This window comes from Alexandromys fortis, unplaced genomic scaffold (assembly GCF_014885135.2).
Source record: "Alexandromys fortis isolate MF-2015 unplaced genomic scaffold, M_Fortis_MF-2015_v1.1 scaffold_75, whole genome shotgun sequence".
Taxonomy (NCBI): domain Eukaryota; kingdom Metazoa; phylum Chordata; class Mammalia; order Rodentia; family Cricetidae; genus Alexandromys; species Alexandromys fortis.
The window spans coordinates 1,747,400-1,765,892 of NW_026067956.1; the positions used below are offsets into that span (position 1 = coordinate 1,747,400).

At 44.4% G+C, this 18,493-nt stretch overlaps 1 protein-coding gene across 3 annotated transcripts in view; it reads right to left on the reverse strand.

Moving 5' to 3' along the window:
- Kif13b (kinesin family member 13B) overlaps positions 1-18,493 on the reverse strand; it is a 147,007-nt gene that overhangs the window by 38,339 nt on the left and 90,175 nt on the right. For all 3 annotated transcript variants that reach the window (XM_050152296.1, XM_050152295.1, XM_050152297.1), the window contains 10 exons: positions 17,408-17,554; positions 15,990-16,139; positions 15,548-15,676; positions 9,624-9,794; positions 8,509-8,666; positions 6,458-6,590; positions 3,149-3,295; positions 2,551-2,580; positions 872-971; positions 65-191 (listed from right to left, as the gene is read on the reverse strand). In XM_050152296.1, the coding sequence (XP_050008253.1) occupies positions 65-191; positions 872-971; positions 2,551-2,580; positions 3,149-3,295; positions 6,458-6,590; positions 8,509-8,666; positions 9,624-9,794; positions 15,548-15,676; positions 15,990-16,139; positions 17,408-17,554 (1,292 nt within the window). The remainder of the gene's footprint in view (positions 1-64; positions 192-871; positions 972-2,550; positions 2,581-3,148; positions 3,296-6,457; positions 6,591-8,508; positions 8,667-9,623; positions 9,795-15,547; positions 15,677-15,989; positions 16,140-17,407; positions 17,555-18,493) is intronic.

Consider the following 18,493-nt stretch of genomic DNA (forward strand, 5'->3'; position numbering starts at 1 on the left):
CGGAAGGATGGGCGGAAGGATGGGCGGAAGGAAGGAGGTACCTGGTCACCCCGGGGGACCTTACCATTCTGCTGGTGCCCCTGGAATGCCACTGCCAGCAGAGGGCACCATCACTGCATTTCTCTCCTCTGTGAGCGTCAGCCGCATCTCCAGGAGCTGTGCCTCCCGCTCAGCATCATCCTCGGTTTTGTCTGGAAGAAAGGAATCAGGGTTGGAGCCAGCAATCCTGCTTGCTGTTCCCACATATTCTGTAGATTGATTGATTGATTGATTGATTGATTGATTGATTGATTGATTTTGTGTGTGTGTGTGTGTGTGTAAAAAGGAGGATTCCCCAGAGGCCAAAAGAGGGTGTCATATCCCCTGGAACATGAATTACAAACAGTTGTGAGCTGCCATCATGTGAAAACTGAGACTGAACCCGGGTCCTCTGCAAGTGTTCTTAACCACTAAGTCATTTCTCCAGGGTGTTTCCATACTGTCTTTGAGTAAACATGATTTCCCAATATCAACGGGAACTTGCAGAGGCTTCTTACAGCTCACAGATCTCTGGTGCAGGTCTGACAGGTTGGTTCAGCTTCCAAGCTGCCCAGTACCTCCAACAAGAAACATCAGCACCTTTCACCCAGTTACTTTCTAAGGGGTATGGATGTTTTGCTACATGTATGTCTGGGCCCCATCCCCAAAAGGAATTGCAAGAAGACATCATTACAACCAAATAAATGTTCTTCTGAAAGGCTATACCCCAAGTCAAGGGCAAGCATCCACCCTCACCACCACACTGGGCCCTCAGCGGGTTACAAGAGGGCTATGGATGAGATGCATTGGCTGCACTGCCAAGGGAAGGAGATGTCCAACTTGTTCTTCCTACCATGTTTACTGACGAGCTTCTGCAGTTGCTGATCCAAGTATTCCTGACGCTTGGTTAATGCATTGAGCCATTTTCTACGCAGCCTCTCTAGATCCCTATCCTGGAAGAAAACAGGGGAAGCCAAACTCAATGCACTATCCAGGCAACACATCCAGCCAGACATTCCCCTGACTAACTTCATTCTCTTAACTCCAAGACTCAAACAACATGCAACAATTGCCTTTTTTTTTTTCTTCCTCTTCTTTTCTATTTTAAAGACAAGGTCTAATGAAACCCAGACTGGCCTGGAACTCACTATGTGTAGCTGAAGATAACCTTGGACTTCACAAGTCTCTGTTCCCATCTCAGAGTGCTGGGATCACAGGCCTCTGTCACCATGCCCAGCCTAAGCACTCCATGTTTGCCAGGCAAGCACTCTACCACCTGCACTGTGTACCAGCCCAACATGCAGCACAGAACTCAGATCAGAACTCCTGGAACAGAAAGCATTAGCACACTCTATAGAGTAGGCAGACCCTGAAGAACTGGTTCTCTTTGTATTTATTGAGAACGACATCTATGAGGCTGCCTCGCAGGACAAGATTCACAAACTGTAGCTAACAAGCTCCAAACTTCTACTCCTCGGGACAATCAGGAAGAATCCTCAGGTCTCTATCCACTGCTCCCGTCAGGTCACACTAGACTCCTGAGGACCATAGCACATAAGTGCTTCTTCTCCTTGAGTTTGGTGGGCGAGTGGGCAGGAGTTGTTATTGACAGACTGAACTCCACCAGTCAACACCTGCCAGCATGCCAACCTGACCTCATTTCCGTTAGTAACATGGTTAGGGGGCTGGGTGGTTCAGAGGAATGCTGCAGATGTCGAGTGTCTGGGTTTCACCAGGGCACTTAACCAAATAGCTTATGACATTCCTGTGGACAAGACAGAGAAATGTGCTGTGCATCTACTCTAAGTGGCATCACAGAGGACTCAAATGCCACATCCAGAGAGCAGTGATGAATGGGAGGATGTCTGTTAAAAGAAGACTCTGTGGCGGTACCATACTCTGAGTACAACCCCAGCTGAATGATGAGGTGTTTTTGTTTTCTTTTATCAGTGACTTATAGGAAGGCAGACATTTCTATCAAATTAGGATGATGCAAAGCCAGGAGAGTGACTACAGTGGATGACATAATCAGGCTCCGAAGAGCCCGGGCAGTCTTAAACGATGACTACTAACAAGATGCAACTTCACAGACACAAACAAAATCTGCCAAATTAGGAAAAGAAAAGACAGGAGAAACAGCCCCCACCCCCAAAAAAACCTAAGAGATAAGTCAAGGAAGTGAGCATTCAGGGTGACCTAGCTTCTTCACACACATAAGACACAGAAATAGGCATACATCCCCATACCCAACTGTGGGTGACTCAGCTCAAGGGGAGCCTGGCAAGGTATCTGGGAGGTGGTTGTGTAAAGAGCCCAATGCAGAGGGGGTGACTAGGAAAAGCTTCTCTCACAGCAGCTTCCGAGTCCTAGCTCGCCAACCCCCCTCCATGATACCCAGCATTCCATACTTTGTTTGACTTTTGGGAAAAAGCAGAATTGTCTAATTATCAAGTAGCAGTGCAGAGATCCTGGCCTGTGTAATTAAGCACTTGAATCAAGCTGATTTGATGAGGACAACAGGTGCTCAATTACCTGGTAGCTGTCCATGTCCTCCTCTTCCTCCTAAAAGAAAACAGCCTATTATGTAGAACCAAAACAATTATTTACCCACAAATCAGGCCTCCATACACAGCACAATCTTCTCCCACAGTTCCAGTCTTCTTGTTTAACTGACACACCAGCCTGTGGCCACCCATCCAGCCCCACTCCAGCCCTCCATTGTCAGGAAGATGGTAAGACCTAACCTTCTGGGGAAGGTGAAGAGGCTCCCCTGACCTTTTCCAAGTCAGTACAATGCTCTCCCCGCTGGGCTTACAACCCCCAACACCAGAGGAAATCAAACACCTGCTGGCAAAGCATCTTTACCAGCCAGTGGGGGGTTCTATAGAGGGGTGGGCCATGGGAGGAAGTTAATCACTGTGAGGCTTGGTGGTTTGCCAGGCTGAAAGGTTTTAACTCTCAGCTCACTACACACCAGAACACATGGTCACAGCCTAGTGCAAGGGCCTCTTGCCAAGGCAGTATCTGAAGAGACACTAATGGCAGAGAAAGGGCCAGGGATAACAAGGTCTCAAAGACTCTGGTTGGCCGTTTGCCTTTCAAAGAGCACAGAGCAGGCACAGAAACTTACATGACTGGTCTCGTGGATCTTAGGGGACCTGAGTGGTCTAACTTTCACACACCCAATGCCAACAGACAATATGCACTCTTCCATCAGTGGTAAAGTCCCTGACTCCTGCACGGACTTCACTTCAACTTGAACTCGCCGAGACTGCCCCTGCAGCACAGAGAGATTTGATAACACAAGATCAGCTTCTTGGTTTTCAAAGTCTGGTTTAGAGAGACCCCTACAGCCTGATGTAGAGAAATGCAGTTGGTTTTGGAGACATTCATCTATCTCATAACAGTTTCATCTGTCTCATAACTGTTAAATACTAAAGCACAAGTTCAAAACTAGTCAGGAAAATCTATTTTCCTTCAAGCAGATAGAAGACAAAATGAACATACATTTTTATAATTCCTGAGTAATAAGAAACTAGTAGAAAACTTTTGTGTTTTGTTTAATGAAAGATAAGAGCTATGTAGCTCTGGCTTAATCTTGAATTCAAGGCAATCCTCTTGGCTTACCTGCCAAGCGCTGGCAAGTGACAGAACACACAGGTAAATGAAAACTTACAAGCAAAAGAAATGGAAACCGTGTCTAATAAAAAAAAAAAAAAGTTCAACCAAGCCACTGTAACCTCAGCATTCAGGAGCCAGGCAGGGAGAGCTCTGTGAGTTCACAGCTAGTCTGGGCTACATAGAGTTCTAGGCTATCCAGGCCAGCACAGTCTAGACAGCATTCTGGGGCTCCATAGGGAGGCCAAGACCTAAAAAGGAAAAGACCAATTTCCTGATAGGGTAACCTGCTAAGCTAGAAATGACTCCCAATAGAGACCAAGGTTTATGAAACAGGCAGTATCAGCCCTGTGGGATGGTCAAGCTTGTTCTAGGGCTAAGTGACTTCAAACCGTGAGCAACGTTTGCTCCAGGAATTCAGCAGTCAAGCACATGGATAAGTATTCTGGAAGCACCATTAGGAATGAAGTAGCAAATCTCTAATAAAGTGTGAAGCCCCGCACAGTCACTAGGTGACTGTGCAGAGAAACATTTATGACCTAAGTTAAAGCGCAGGGCACCAGAGTCAGCATTCAGTCTGGTGTTAAAAATAAGAATTGCCAAGCCGGGTGGTGGTGGCACACACTTTTAATCCCAGTACTCGGGAGACAGAGGCAGGTAGATCTCTGTGAGTTCAACACCAGACTGGTCTACAAAGTGAGTTCCAGGACAGCCAAGGCTACAAAGAGAAACCCTATCTCAAAAACTCTCACTCCCCACTCCAAAAGAAAAGAATTCAGCTGTGTCTCTCCAAGCGCTGCGTCTCCACACAGCACAGTGCACACTGCTGTCTCCATAGCATGGCCTCTCCACAGAGTCATGTCTCTGCAAGGCACTGTGGCTGAAAAGCCTCTCCTTTGGCTCTAAGTCTCTCACTTATACATGAATGCATCTGAGAAGACTCATTTACTTCTACCTTTTAGAACTATCAGAAATTTAAATATTTAAGCAAACATTCTCCTTCCCTCAACCTTTTCTCGTGTTTTTCTTTGAATACTTTAACATTCATCTCTGTAGCAATTCTAATAATATGGGTTTTTAAAGATTTTTTAAATTTATTTATATGTGTGTGTTTGTGAATATATGCCATGTGGCTGTTAAGGCCCTCAGCTCTCCTAGGGCCAGAGGTACAGGTGATCGTGAGCCATGCATCCTGGGTGCTGGGTTCCAAACTTTAATCCACTGGCAGAGTACAAAGTATTCTTTTTTTTTTTTTTTTTGCAAGTACATGAAATTATATTCAACTTCAGCAATCAAAGAAACACATGAGATAGAACGGCACTTAAATTCAAAGGTCTACAGAAGCTGTAGCAGACTGAAGGGAATAAGGGGCCCTGGGGGAGGGGTACTGGTGTAGGAGGTCCTTCTGTCTATGTGTTGCTTTCACTGGATAATGAATAAAGAAACGGCCTTGGCCTAGTTGATAGGACAGAACTTAGGTAGGCAGAGTAGACAGAACTGAATGCTGGGAAGAAGGACAGAGTGGCAGATGCCATGGATCTCCTGCCTGAGACAGACGCTGGTAAGAATCTTGCCGGTAAGCCACAGTCACGTGGCAATACACAGATTAATAGAAATAGGTTAAATTAAGATGTAAAAATTAGCCAATAAGAAGTTAGAGCTAATGGGGCAAGCAATATTTAAATGAATACAGTTTCTGTGTGATTATTTTGGGTGTAAGATAGCCAGGCAACCAGGACAACAAGGAGCCCGCTCCTCCTGTTACAGGTATTAATAAGCACTAAATATGTGGGCATATTCAAGAAACTGTCATAATGAAGACTGTCACTTTTTGATAACCAAATTATAAATGGAGACCCTCCCTGTCACTGTCAGTCAGCAGCACAGACTGACAGGCCACCACTCACCAGTAAGTGGTGTCTCTTCCACATCTCTCTCTGCTCATGGACTCAGCCACACACACTTAACACCCGCTACGTGTCAAGCAAGTGGCTCTATACAGCACTGTCCTAACTGACCCCAAACCCACGTTCCAGGTGGAGGAGCTCACAAGTACACAGCTTGGACCTGGCAGGTCAGCCCCTGCACGTTCGGTTCCTTTTGCCACTTCGAACAGCTTTCCTTGTATTCATGACTCTACAAACAATGCTTAGCATGTCTGCCTTATGCCCTACTCTTCAATTCTAAGTTTTCCTTAAAGTTTTTCTTCTCAGTCCAGCAAGAGGGCTCACCCAGTGAAGTGCTTCAAGCCTGATGACCTAAGTTCACTTCCTAGGACACGAATAGTAGAGAAAACCCACTTCTGCAAATTGTCCTCTGACCTCCACTGTGTCCTGTGGCACACAATCACACACACACACACACACACACACACACACAGTAATAAAATGTTTTTTCAAAAAAGCTTATTTTTTTAACCCTTTTAGAAACTATTTTTAAAATATCGTAAGAAGCAATAAAAGAAATGTATATAAGAAACAATTTTAATATAAAAATGGGCTTGAAGACAAAAAATTGAAACTAAAAAAGGGCCAGTGAGATGGTTAAGTAAGTAAGGAAGTTCCTGCCATATCTAACAACCTGAGTTCAAACCCCAGGACTATATGGAAAAAGAAGAAAACAATATCTCAAAAGTCCTCTCACTTCCACATGCACAACTACCCACATTTGTTCACAATACATACATACCAATAAACTTAAATTTCTCAAAGAAATGGATTGACCATTGTATATTTAATCATCATCAAGAGTTCTGTTCAAAAGAATCCACTGTAAGTCTTCTGGTGTCAAGGAATTTACTATGACGTCACAGTCTTGGTACCTGTCGGAGTTGGAAGATCCCTCCTGTTGGGACATCTTTTGCAGCAATCACTTCCACGGGACAGTATTCACCATTCTCATTCTGTTCCAAGATCTGAACCCAGAATTCCAACTTCCTGGTGACTTCACTCCACCTAGGAAATACATGCAGTCCTTGGGAAATACACTTCTTTTGGAAGGGGCAGGGTTTCAAATATATAGATATATATTTGATAGATAGTCGAAGGTAACCTTTAACTTCCAATCTTCCTGCCTTCTTCTCCAGAGATTACAGACATGTGACAACACAGGAATTTATGCAATACTATGAATCAAACACAGGGCTTCATCCATGCTGGGTAAGTAACCTACTGACTGAGCCAACTTTACAGTCCACAAATCATGCCTCTCTACTTCAATGCAGAGAGCTGAAGATCTTACATTTTACTTAACAGTGAGAATGACCTTAAACAGAGGAGCCCAGGAAAATAATCTTCATGTCAGAAAGGCATGTACAGTATGTATGTAATAGCAAATAGCGTGAACAGAAAGTCGAACTCACAGCATCAGATACAGGATGGCTCCTTGGTTTTCTGTTATGGTTTCTGAGGACTGAATCTAGGTGGCCTTCATGTGCTAAGCACGTGCTCTACCACTGAGCTACCCCTTAATCACTGGCACTTTTATTTTTCAGAAATTACAATATGGGGTTAGAACAATGGCTCAGAGTTCAAACCCACATAAACAGTGGGTGCAGTGGCCCACCAGTAATCCCAGTAAACAGAAGGCACAAACATAGAGCTCTCCAGAGTAAGGTAGACAGCTAGACTAGCTGAACTGCTGAGCTCTGGGTTCAAGAGCGAGACCCTGCCTTGATATATAATGTGGAGAGCAACTAAGGAAGACATGTAACATCAACCTCTGGCCTCTACATTCATGCATACATGTGAACATGAGTGCACGCATGTACATGCATACACACACACACACACACACACACACAGAGCACAGGTTATCCAATGCCTGAAATACTATAGCCAGTATGCAGAAACCAAGTACAGGATGCTCTTCTCACAGGAAGGTGTCATCTATGACTTGAGAAGGATGTACTCTCAGGTCAGTAAGAAAATGAAGAAGACAAATCTCACCTTCTAATTTAGGAGTTTCTCATCTATAATTAGATGGAAGTAAAAGCACCCCCTCTTTCAGTCCTTCCCTTTTAACTCTTGTATGTCATCAAATGAGCTACCCTCCTCCCATCACTGATGCCACTCAAAACTGGAAAGGGCTGGGGGTGCAGAACTATACAGTGCTTGCCTAGCATGTGTGAGGCTCTGGGTTTGAACCCCAGCAGCACAAAATCAAACAAGCAACAAACACCTATGAGCTGAAGACAGGGTCAACATGACCCTATAGCAGACTGCATCCACCTCTCCATAGCTGGTTAATCAGACAAAACCCACTGTGCTAAGTGACCTTTCTCCTAAACTTCATTCCACTGTTGCTTCTTAAACACCCATGTGCTTTTCCCATCATCCTCTAAAGTTCGCTGCTTTAAGAACATTCTACTGGGAGGCTAAAGCCCTAGAGACAAACCTGGTGATACACAGTAAAGGGGACCATTAATTTATAAAACACCAGAATGGCTCAATAGTTCAAATGCTTGCTGCCCAAGCATGAGGACTCACTAGAGTCTAGGGCTCCACAACACACATAAATGCTGGATGAACCAATGCCTGCCTATAACTCCAGCTATAAACATAAAGACACACAGGATCCCTGAAGCAAGCTGGTTAGCCAGCTTAGCCCTGCTGGTAAGCTCCAGGTTTGAATGAGGGGCCTCTGAATAAGGTGAAGAGTACTTGAGGAAAACTTCCTATGCCAATTTTGACTCCCCCTCACCACAGGGCACTAGCACACGCCCATGCCCCCACTCATGTAAATATGTCTACACACATGTATATACCACACATACACAAGAAAAAGAAAACGAATTTAAAAATAAATGATGGTCATCTCCAGCAATTTTTTAAAACAAGAAATGGGAATCCAATGAACATCATCAAAACTCACCTGTCCCGAAGACTCCTTGTCTTTGCTTGGATGATTCCCAAATCCCACAGGGCTGGGTTCTTCCGAGGATCAGTCACTTTATGCCCATAGACTTCAATGGCCAGTGCCCCATCTGAGAGGTACTCAATGAAGTCTTCTGTGATGTTAACATTGAACTCCTGAAACACAACAGCTCATTGCAGAGCAGCACACACTGGCTCGGTCTTTTGACCACGTAAGCCAGGCTTCACACCTTAATGACATCAGGGAGGAAAGACAGAGACAATGGCACACTTTCCTCATAGGACACAATGGTCATTTAACACCAATTACAATGTGCACACAGACTAACACACTTGCTTTCAAATACAGAGTGGATCTGAGGGCAGCTGGAGAGATGGTTCCATGCTTAAGACTGAGTGAGTACTGCTCTTCCGGGGGCCCCACATCTGGTGACTCAACTACCCAGATCCAGGGGATTGATGCGTCGGCCTCTGTGGGTACCTGCGCTCATGTGTGCACAGCCACACACTGATTTAAAAAATTAATCTTTTAAAATTAAAAATATATAAATAGCCGGGCGGTGGTGGCACATGCCTTTAATCCCAGCACTCGGGAGGCAGAGGCAGGCGGATCTCTGTGAGTTCGAGACCAGCCTGGTCTACAAGAGCTAGTTCCAGGACAGGCTCCAAAACCACAGAGAAACCCTGTCTCGAAAAACCAAGAAAAAAAAAGAAAAAAATATATATAAATATAGCCATGACTTTAAAACTTCTCATTTTGAAAAACTAATCTGTAAGCATAGCAAATTATTTTGTTAGCAGTATTTTGGGAGCCTGTTTTCATTCTTGTTGGGAGTCAAATGTGGAGTAAATAGCAAAAGCTAGTCCAAACTCTGACGGTCACCAGCCAAAGGCAAAGTGACAGTCACTACTTTGAGTTTATTCTGCCCACAAAAATATCATCATTAATAATAACTGGTTGGAAAGAGCAAGCAATCAACATGGCAGAACATGTAGTGGCCATCAGGGTAGTCTCTGATCTTGTTAGGCCAATCATCCAAAGATGCAGTACTCACTCATTAGCTGTGTTTACACAATAACTTGGGCACTGTGGTAGACTGGAAAGGAACTCACACTGCAATGATCGAACACAACCATACACTGTGGCTCCTTGCTGGTGGGAGACGAAGAGGTATCCACTTCAGGGGCAACAGTCACTGGCTCCTGCTGATCCCAGAAGTCGTATTTGCAGAACACAAAGTGGCACAGATGTTGCGGCAATCCTGTGGCTTGTAGTATTTTAACCTGAAGGGAAAGAAGACTCCACTGTCTCGACCAGCAAGCTCCCAGGAGTACTTAATTAGGAGATTGGGGTGGGGTGGGGTCGTGGTCCTGCTCTGGCTCTGTCACCAAACATGCTCCTACTTTGGGCCTATGTCCTTCAGGTTGGTCTGGGACTAGCATACAGGCCAGCCTGACACAGGGTGATGACAACCAAATGCCAAGGTGGGTGCTGGGCAGCACTTAGAAACGGACAAGAGCATCTGAATCTTAGCTTGTCAGGATGTAGGATACCATCATCATCATTCCCAGAGGCCCAGTATTTTATAAGGAAAGCACAAAGGCATTGAGCATAAGGAACAAAGCACAAAACTGTGTCTGATTGAGTGAGCAGCCAATCTTCAGGGCAGGGAAAGGATTCACTCAATTATCTCAAGTATAAGGAGGAACTGAGCTCTGGAATAGCATGCTACGTGCTAAAATAATATTACTTAATTTTTATTTTATTCCTAGTAATGAACTGCCTTGAGTGTTGCATTTGACCATCTTGTCTGAAGCGGAGAATGAAAGAGGTAAAGATCATAGAGTTGCTGCTTTCTGCACGGACATTTTTTTGCCCCAATACCTTCCCCAGAGAGTGACAGCAAAAACTCAAATCTCTGGATGAGGACCCTGGAATCCATGATTACAAAGGATGGCCAGAGACGTGGGCCCAATAGGATCAACGCCCCAGAGAAAATTCCTGCATCGGAGTCTTAAAACAAAAAAAAAAAAGTTACTTTTAGTAATTTTTAACTATACGGATGTGTGTGTTACATGTGGGTATGTGCCTGTGAATGCAGGTTCTTGTGGAGCTCAAACGAGGGTGTCTGATCCCCTTCTGGAGTTACAGAAGACATAAGCTGCCTGACATGGGTGCTAGGAACTTTCCTTCAGTCCTTTACAAGAGAAGCAAGTACTCTTAGCCATGAGCCCCATTTATCTACATATATTCATATACACATCTGTGTGTCTGTATGTGTGAACATACATGTGTGAACATGATGTATATGCAGGTGCCCTCAGAGAGGCCATCAGACCTTTGGAGCTGGAGTTACAAGCAGTTGTGAGCTGCTTCAAGTGGATGGTGGAAACAGAACTCAGGCTCTGGAAGAGCAGCACACACCCTTAGCCACTGAGCCATCCCTCCAGCTGCTCACTCAGATCTTAAAGAAGCCAAACAACTTTCATACTTTTTGCAACAACATCTAGATTTAAATTTGGAGTTTCTGTAGTAGCTTGTGATGGTCTTAAAACCACACAATTATGAAGTAAATTCTAGAATTATTAATTATACTGCATGGTATATGTGATGGTTATGGCTGGTTGTCAACTTGACTGCATCTGGAATTAACTAAAACCCAAATGGCTGAGCATACCTGTGAGGGATTCTTTCTTTCTTTCTTAATTTATTTTTGTTTTATGTGTATTGGTGTTTTTCCTCCATCTATATCTGCCAGATCCCCTGGAACTGGAGTTACAGACAGTTATGAGTTGCCTTCGGGATACTTGGAATTGAACCAGGATTCTCTGGATTTCCAGTCCTGGGATTTTTTTTTTCTTAATTAAATCATTTGAAATGGAAAGATCACTTCTGATCTGGATCTTTGAGGTAGGAAGACACACCTTTAATCCAGATCTTTTTAGGTGAAAAGATCCACCTTTAATTCTGCTGGCAGCCTTTAGAAAGGATGTGGGAGAGAAGCTTGTCCTCTTTGCCGGCTTGCTCCCACTCTCCCTATCAAGTCCACTCCCTCACTGACATGACAGCCTACTTCTTTGGAATTCTGCTGTATACTGAAGATCACCTAAGACATCCAGTCTCGTGGACTGAACAACTGGATTCTTGGACCTCCCACTCATCAGCAGTCATTGTTGGAATAGCTGAAACACAACCTGCAGGCCATTCTAATAAATCCCCTTTAGGTGACAGACAGACAGATTCATTCTATAAGTTCTGTTCCTCTGGAGAACACTATGAACAGGAGGATTTTCACACAATGGAGTTCATCACCAATTACACTGTCCAGCCACTTTCTTTCCCTAAGTTGTCTGATTTACTCCAGATCTAGTATATAAATTTAATGAGAATAAATTGTACTGCGTGGTGTAAGGTCTCGTGGCTCAGCAACCTCAACTATAACCATGGTATTCAGGGACTCTGAGGACTCAAAGCAGATTTCCTATGTAACGAACAAAACAGGTCAGCCAATAAACAGCGACTTTTTTTTTATGCAATTCTTCCTGAGATGTCAACGAGCTTGTACTACCTAGGCAGTAAGTCTCTGACAGGCTCTGAAGGGCTAATGTGTTTTCTCTCTTCACATTGAACTGACCATCAGTATTCTAGAATACATTTTACAGGAAAAATTTTCAAAGTTCTATTCTCCACATGTTAAAAAATGTTTATTACATACCTCAAATGAGGCAATGTGCTGTGGGGCATGATAACAAGGTCTTGGTATTACACAGATCTAAAAGAATCCTTGCCACTTGCTAGCCTGTGTGCTGGTGTAAACTCTTAAGCCTAGCTTTCTCCAGGCAGAGAGAGGAGGATTTATGTCTACCCTGACAGAGGTGAGGCCAGCCACACCAATGAAAACAAAGAGATGAGTGACAGCAAGGACAGGCACTGCTGAGCAAGCCCCGTACACATGCTGATCTGTGAAGGAATTCCATCTGAAAGCCACTGCATTCCTTCAGAAATGAATCGCAATCTAAGGCTGAAATAAACAAGAAACAAGATCGGATGTGCTAACCTGCCCTCTACAGGAACTTCTGAGAATTAAGACTGCCAGGAATGAAGAGCAACAAGAACGAGGAATAAACGCATGTTCTTCAGAACATACGCTGTTTAGAGTTTTTTATTGTCTTTTTTTTTTTTTTTTTTTAGTTAGTTAACTACAAAAATTGAAATCACCACAAGGTGTCAGGATAGCACTCAACTTTCAGCTCAGCATGAAAGAGCCAAAAAGTATTGTCAGGAATCAATGTTATTTGGGGCTTTTAATTTACTGTTTTTGAAAACAGGAATATAGACATACTTTCATTATGGAAAAAAGGAATGCAGATGTCTTGAACGGCCGTGGTTTCCCTCGCTCATGGTACCAAAACCACCCCCAGATTTGACTTTCCACAGGAACTTCACTCACTGTGGCGTCTCGCCTTTTACGCAACGGGCTCCCACGGCGAGGACATAGCCTCTAAGAAGCATGTCCCCTTTAAATGAACACAGCTTCTTAAGAAGAGGTGGATTCTGAGTCCGGAAAAAGAAGTGTGTATAGGAGGAGATAAAATGTTCGCCATTCCCAAAAGCTAAAACTTTTGTCAATGACAGTCAGGCTCCTGTCTGCAGGACTCAAGAGCAAAGTGAAGAGGCTGTCACTACTCAACTCTGGGAACACTGGAGATTTGTTACAAGTAATGAATACCCATTAAAAGACACATATGTTAAGTCTAAGAGTTCATTATGACGTGAAGACAATTTTAAAAATCCATAACTTTAACAGAAAACACACCACTCCCTATAATACATACTTGCTTTCCTATTATGTGGCACATACTGTTTTGCTGCTGCCCTATATCTAACACCTGAGTATGCCATGTATGACCATCAACAAACACAAGGCAACATACAGGTTTTACAACAAACAAATTCCAAGATGAGAAAGAGCGCAGAATCTAGAGATAAGAGAAAGCTGGGTGACACTAACAAAGACGTTTAAGAAGGCTGGCTATATAGTTTATGATCTTAAGGAATTAGCTATTTTGATTCTTTTTTTAAGTACCTACTATTTTGGAGACACGTACTACTTCCAAATGAACTAAGAAGCCTTGGGTGTCTGTCCTAAAGCTGCTCCTAATGGGAGTGGCAGCATGAAGTGCATGAAGAGTCATGCTGGGCTGTCTGGGCACTGTGGAGCAGGGAGAGTGCGACTGACCATACCTTCCTTACTACTTTTATGCTTGGTATCTTCCATTAAATCTTAACATATTTTGTCATTTTTTAAAAAGGCATGTTATCTCAGATACGTGTCTCTCTTTTTAATGACAAATTTTCATTCTTGTTTTTTTGTTTTTGTTTTTTTGTTTGTTTTTTAATATTTATTTATTTATTTATTATGTATACAATATTCTGTCTGTGTATATGCCTGCAGGCCAGAAGAGGGCACCAGACCTCATTACAGATGGTTGTGAGCCACAATGTGGTTGCTGGGAATTGAACTCAGGACCTTTGGAAGAACAGGCAATGCTCTTAACCTCTGAGCCATCTCTCCAGCCCTGGTTTTGGTTTTTTGAGACAGAGTTTTTTCTCCATAGCCCTGGCTGTCCTGGAACGTACTTTGTAGACCAGGCTGGCCTTGAACTCACACAGATTCACCTGCCCCTGCCTCCTGAGTGCTAGGATTAAAGCCACCACCACCTGGAATCATTCTCATTATTTTACACTATGAAAGCTGACCTCCCAGAGATGCAGTCACCGTCTGTTATCTCAGAAATGGGCCACGTGGAGTCAGAGCCTACATACCTGTGGTAACCAGGCACGTGACCTCCAGGAAGAGGTTCTGCAGTCAAGTACAAATTAGCAAGAGTGGGGCCATTAGTGAGTTAGGAACTGCCCCCTCCCACTGAAGCAACTCATGTCTCAAACCACCGCAGGCCTCATCATGTGACCGGCTGCAGAAAGCAGCCCTGCTCACAGCAACACTCGCTCCCACCCACGGCTGTGTGCAACTTACTCCTTCAACAACTTCAATCCTAGAAGATTTACTGAGGAAGAAGGCTGACCTAGGATGAGTTAGGAACAAGAGCCTGACTTACACTTCTTTGCAGATCTTTAATCATCTCTTTTAAACACTATAGGTTCTTACTGGTCTTTTGTCATCAAAATCCTGCCAGGATTCTGAGCACTAGCAGCACTGGTCCACTAGGGGGCACTGGAGATTCAGGCAAGGACTGTACTATAAAGGGACTAGGTCACAGGTAGCGGGGAGCATGCCATCCTCAGTACTATTCACCCACAAAAACACCACAGCACCTGTAGATCTGGTTTTAGCTAACATCTCTCCTGCAGTCTCATTCTTCCAGGATCTCCCTCAGTCTCCCTCAGAACCTACCTCGTGAATTCACAGCTTTCCTGTGTGCCCAGATGGCTGATGCCAGCTCTATCACAGCAATGGATCATACACTAGAGGCCTCTGCTCATACCTGCAGATTCCTACTACTGGCCAGTGGGAACCTGGCATCTTTATCCTGGTGCCTGACATAGGTCTTCAAAGAAACAGTATGCCATGAACAGCACACACAGGGAGATCAGACAGAAAGGGCCGGGAACTGTGGGGCTGGAACGGCACACACAAAGGCACTGGGTAACCAGGGAGAAGCTGGGTGGGAAGGGTGGAAACGGCAGCAGCTGAGGGAAAGGCCACAGAGAGGCAAACATCCACTTCATCAGAACTCGAAAGCTCCACTAATAGACACTCCTATGGGAATTCTGGGCTGCTTCCACAAAGCAGGACACGCAAGCAGGCTCAGTCACCCTGACTGCCGAGAGAAAGGCCACAGAGAGAAAGTGCTGAGTGCGTCTTCCAGACGTATGACAAACAACCCCTAAGTTACTGAATGCTAAAAGATTTCTTTGAAGACAGGCACTTACAAGTTATTGGAAGTGAGTTTTTTATGCAAATACCTACAATCTCATAGGTGGTCCCACCTTCTAGACTGGGTCTGGAGCTTACCATGCAAACCAGCCTGTTCTCCTGGGCGTCCTTGTCAGAGCTGACCTCTGCAGCATCCTCTCCTCCTACGATCCTCTCCCCAATAGCCCCGCTGAGTCGCATCACCTCCACATGCAGCCGGCCTGCCACCTGAAGGAAAGAGGCAAAGCAAACACTGGTTTCTGGGCTGAGTTTTCTCCGTGGGACCTGTCTCCCTTGATAAAGCCAGAGGGTAACAATGTGTGAAAACCTAACAGGTGATTTTCTAACAGCTGCTGCACTGCTAGAAATCTAAACAAGATAGGAAGTCAACTTACAGCCCTATGGAAACACAAGGTATCCACACACACTATAACTAGTCAGGACTGGCTAGAAAACAAAGGTATTAACGATAAGTGTCCTGTCACCGCCCACTCCCTGTCCCCTCAACTGCTCTGCAGAATGAGCCACAGTGAAAGCCCACCTCTCCCTTCTGGTTGACGATTGGCACAGCATACTGTAACTTCACGTCATAAAACAGGGTCTCCAGGAAGACATTGGCCACACCAATTAGACTGTGGTTCTCCTGCTCATCGTAGAACGGGTCGGCACGCTTGAAGTAGGACCGGGTGACCTGAAAGAGATTTCAAACATACAACCTCGAAAGAAAAAAAAAAAACCACATAAAGTAAACTCATTTGACCAATAACTTTACCACCATATCCAGACTCCTCCTCCTCCTCCTCCTTCCTCTCTCTCTCTCTCTCTCTCTCTCTCTCTCTCTCTCTCTCTCTCTCTCTCTCTCTCTCTCTCTCTCTCTCTCTCTCTCTCACTCACTCACTCACTCACTCACTCACTCACTCTGTAGCCTTGGCTGGTCTATATAACTCACATACAGACCAGGCTGACCTTGAATTAACAGAGATTCTCCTGCCTCAGTCTCTGACAGCTTCTTTATGCAGAAGGGTTGACACAGAAATAGAGAAACAGACAGATGACTAAAAAGAAAAGGCTGAGAGCACTCCCCCCTCATTGTTCTCTCAGGCCCAAAAATCCCTCTAAACTGTTAGACACACTGCTGCCATCAGCACAGCAGCAGGGAGGGGGGGGATCTTTCTATAGAACTATAGAAGAAAACTACAAATTTATGCAAAAATATCATCTCTTAGTAAGATGACAATGTGAAAAAAACAAACATTAGAAAGAGTTAAGGAAGAAAGGCATTCCATGTGGAATTGTAAACACCGGTATAGGTAGCAGGGTGTGACGGTGCATGCCATAAACCCTCCCTCCACTGAGGAGGCTAAGGTAAGAAGAGCAAGCTGGGCTACAGGGAGTCCTGTCTTAAAAGAACAAATGTCTAGAAGAGACCAACAAAAAATAACACCGGGTGTATTTCTGTTTTAGGTATGTACAACATGGCTTACTTGAGCAAGAAAACCTGGCAATAGAGGAGCCAGAGCCAGAATAGATCTTGGGCACTTACTTTGGGATCAAAATGCCTTCACAACCCTTCCTAACAGAGAAAATACCAGGGTGGACTGATGACTGTGAAACCATGAATGGTGGGGTAGCTGTTTGCAGTGTGCTGAGATGGCCTGGTGCCTGCCTCAGAGAGAAGCCAGAATAACCTGAGACTGATGCACTCACTAGCAGACGGAAAGGCAAATTCTGCTAGAACCCCAAAATAAAAGGAGATAAAAAAAAAAAGAAAAAAAAAACATGCAAATGACCAATTATTAAAATTCTTACATAGCTTGACAACTTAAGGATTAAAATAAATTTTACTTTAAAAATTAGAGCAATGATTGTGGAAAAGCATTCAACATCCCCGAGCCGGCAAATTCGCTATAATGTGGTCCCTTCTCGGACAACCAGGTAAGTGACCCTTGAGCGACTCACCGGGCTGTCTTCTTCACATTCCTTCCACTCCTGGTAGAGGTCTCTCATATCTAAGAGCCTGTTTTCCAGCTTTTCCAAAGACCAAATCTGCTTTCCTTTTCCTTTTCTTCTCACCTGGATGGCAGGTTCACTGAGGAGAGAGCCTCGCTGCAGAGACAGGAGGTGGCAACAAGGCAAAGTCAGCTGAGACGGTTATGAAACTTTTTTACTCTTTGAGATGGGGTCTCATGTACCTCAGGCTGGACTCAAACTCCTGACCTTCCTGCTTCCACCTCCTAAAGCAGCAGTTCTCAACCTGTGAACTGTGACTGCTTTGGGGTCGAACAGGGGCCATCTAAGACCATCAAAAACACAAAATATTTACGATTCATAACAGTAGCAAAATTATAATTATGAAGTAGTAACGAAAATAATTTTATGGCTGGGGTTCCTCACCATGACATGAGGAACTGTATTAAAGGGCCACAGCATTAGGAAGGCTGAAAACCACTGTCCTAAAGGCTGGGATTACAGGAGTTTACCACTGCTGTAGCCTAACAAACATTTATTTTCAGAAGTGTGAGGGTTTTTTATATTTATTGTATGTGTGTGTGTGTGTGTGTGTGTGTGTGTGTGTGTGTGTGTGTGCGTACCATGGCACATGAGGAGGTCAGAGGTCACCTTGCAGGAGTTGGCAGTCTCCTTCCAACATGTGGGTCCTGGGGATCATCCTCAGATCATCAAGCTCAGTGGTAGGTGCCTTTACCCAGTGAGCCATCCTGTCAGCCCCCAAAACTGTGACTTTTCATTTGATTAAATCAATAGCATTTTATCTCTTCATAAAGTAGCCTTTTAAAAGAGTAGCCACATGGAATGCTGACAAGGGTATCTAGGGTACCCCAGTCATTCATTTGAGGGCAAAAAAATTCTCATCAGGGCTGGAGAGATGGCTCAGTGGTTAAGAGCGCCGTCTGCTCTTCCAGAGGTCCTGAGTTCAATTCCCAGCAACCACATGGTAGCTCCAAACCATCTGTAATGAGATCTGGCACCCTCCTCTGGCGTTTGGGTATACATGGAGGCAGAAAGTTGTACACATAATAAATAAAT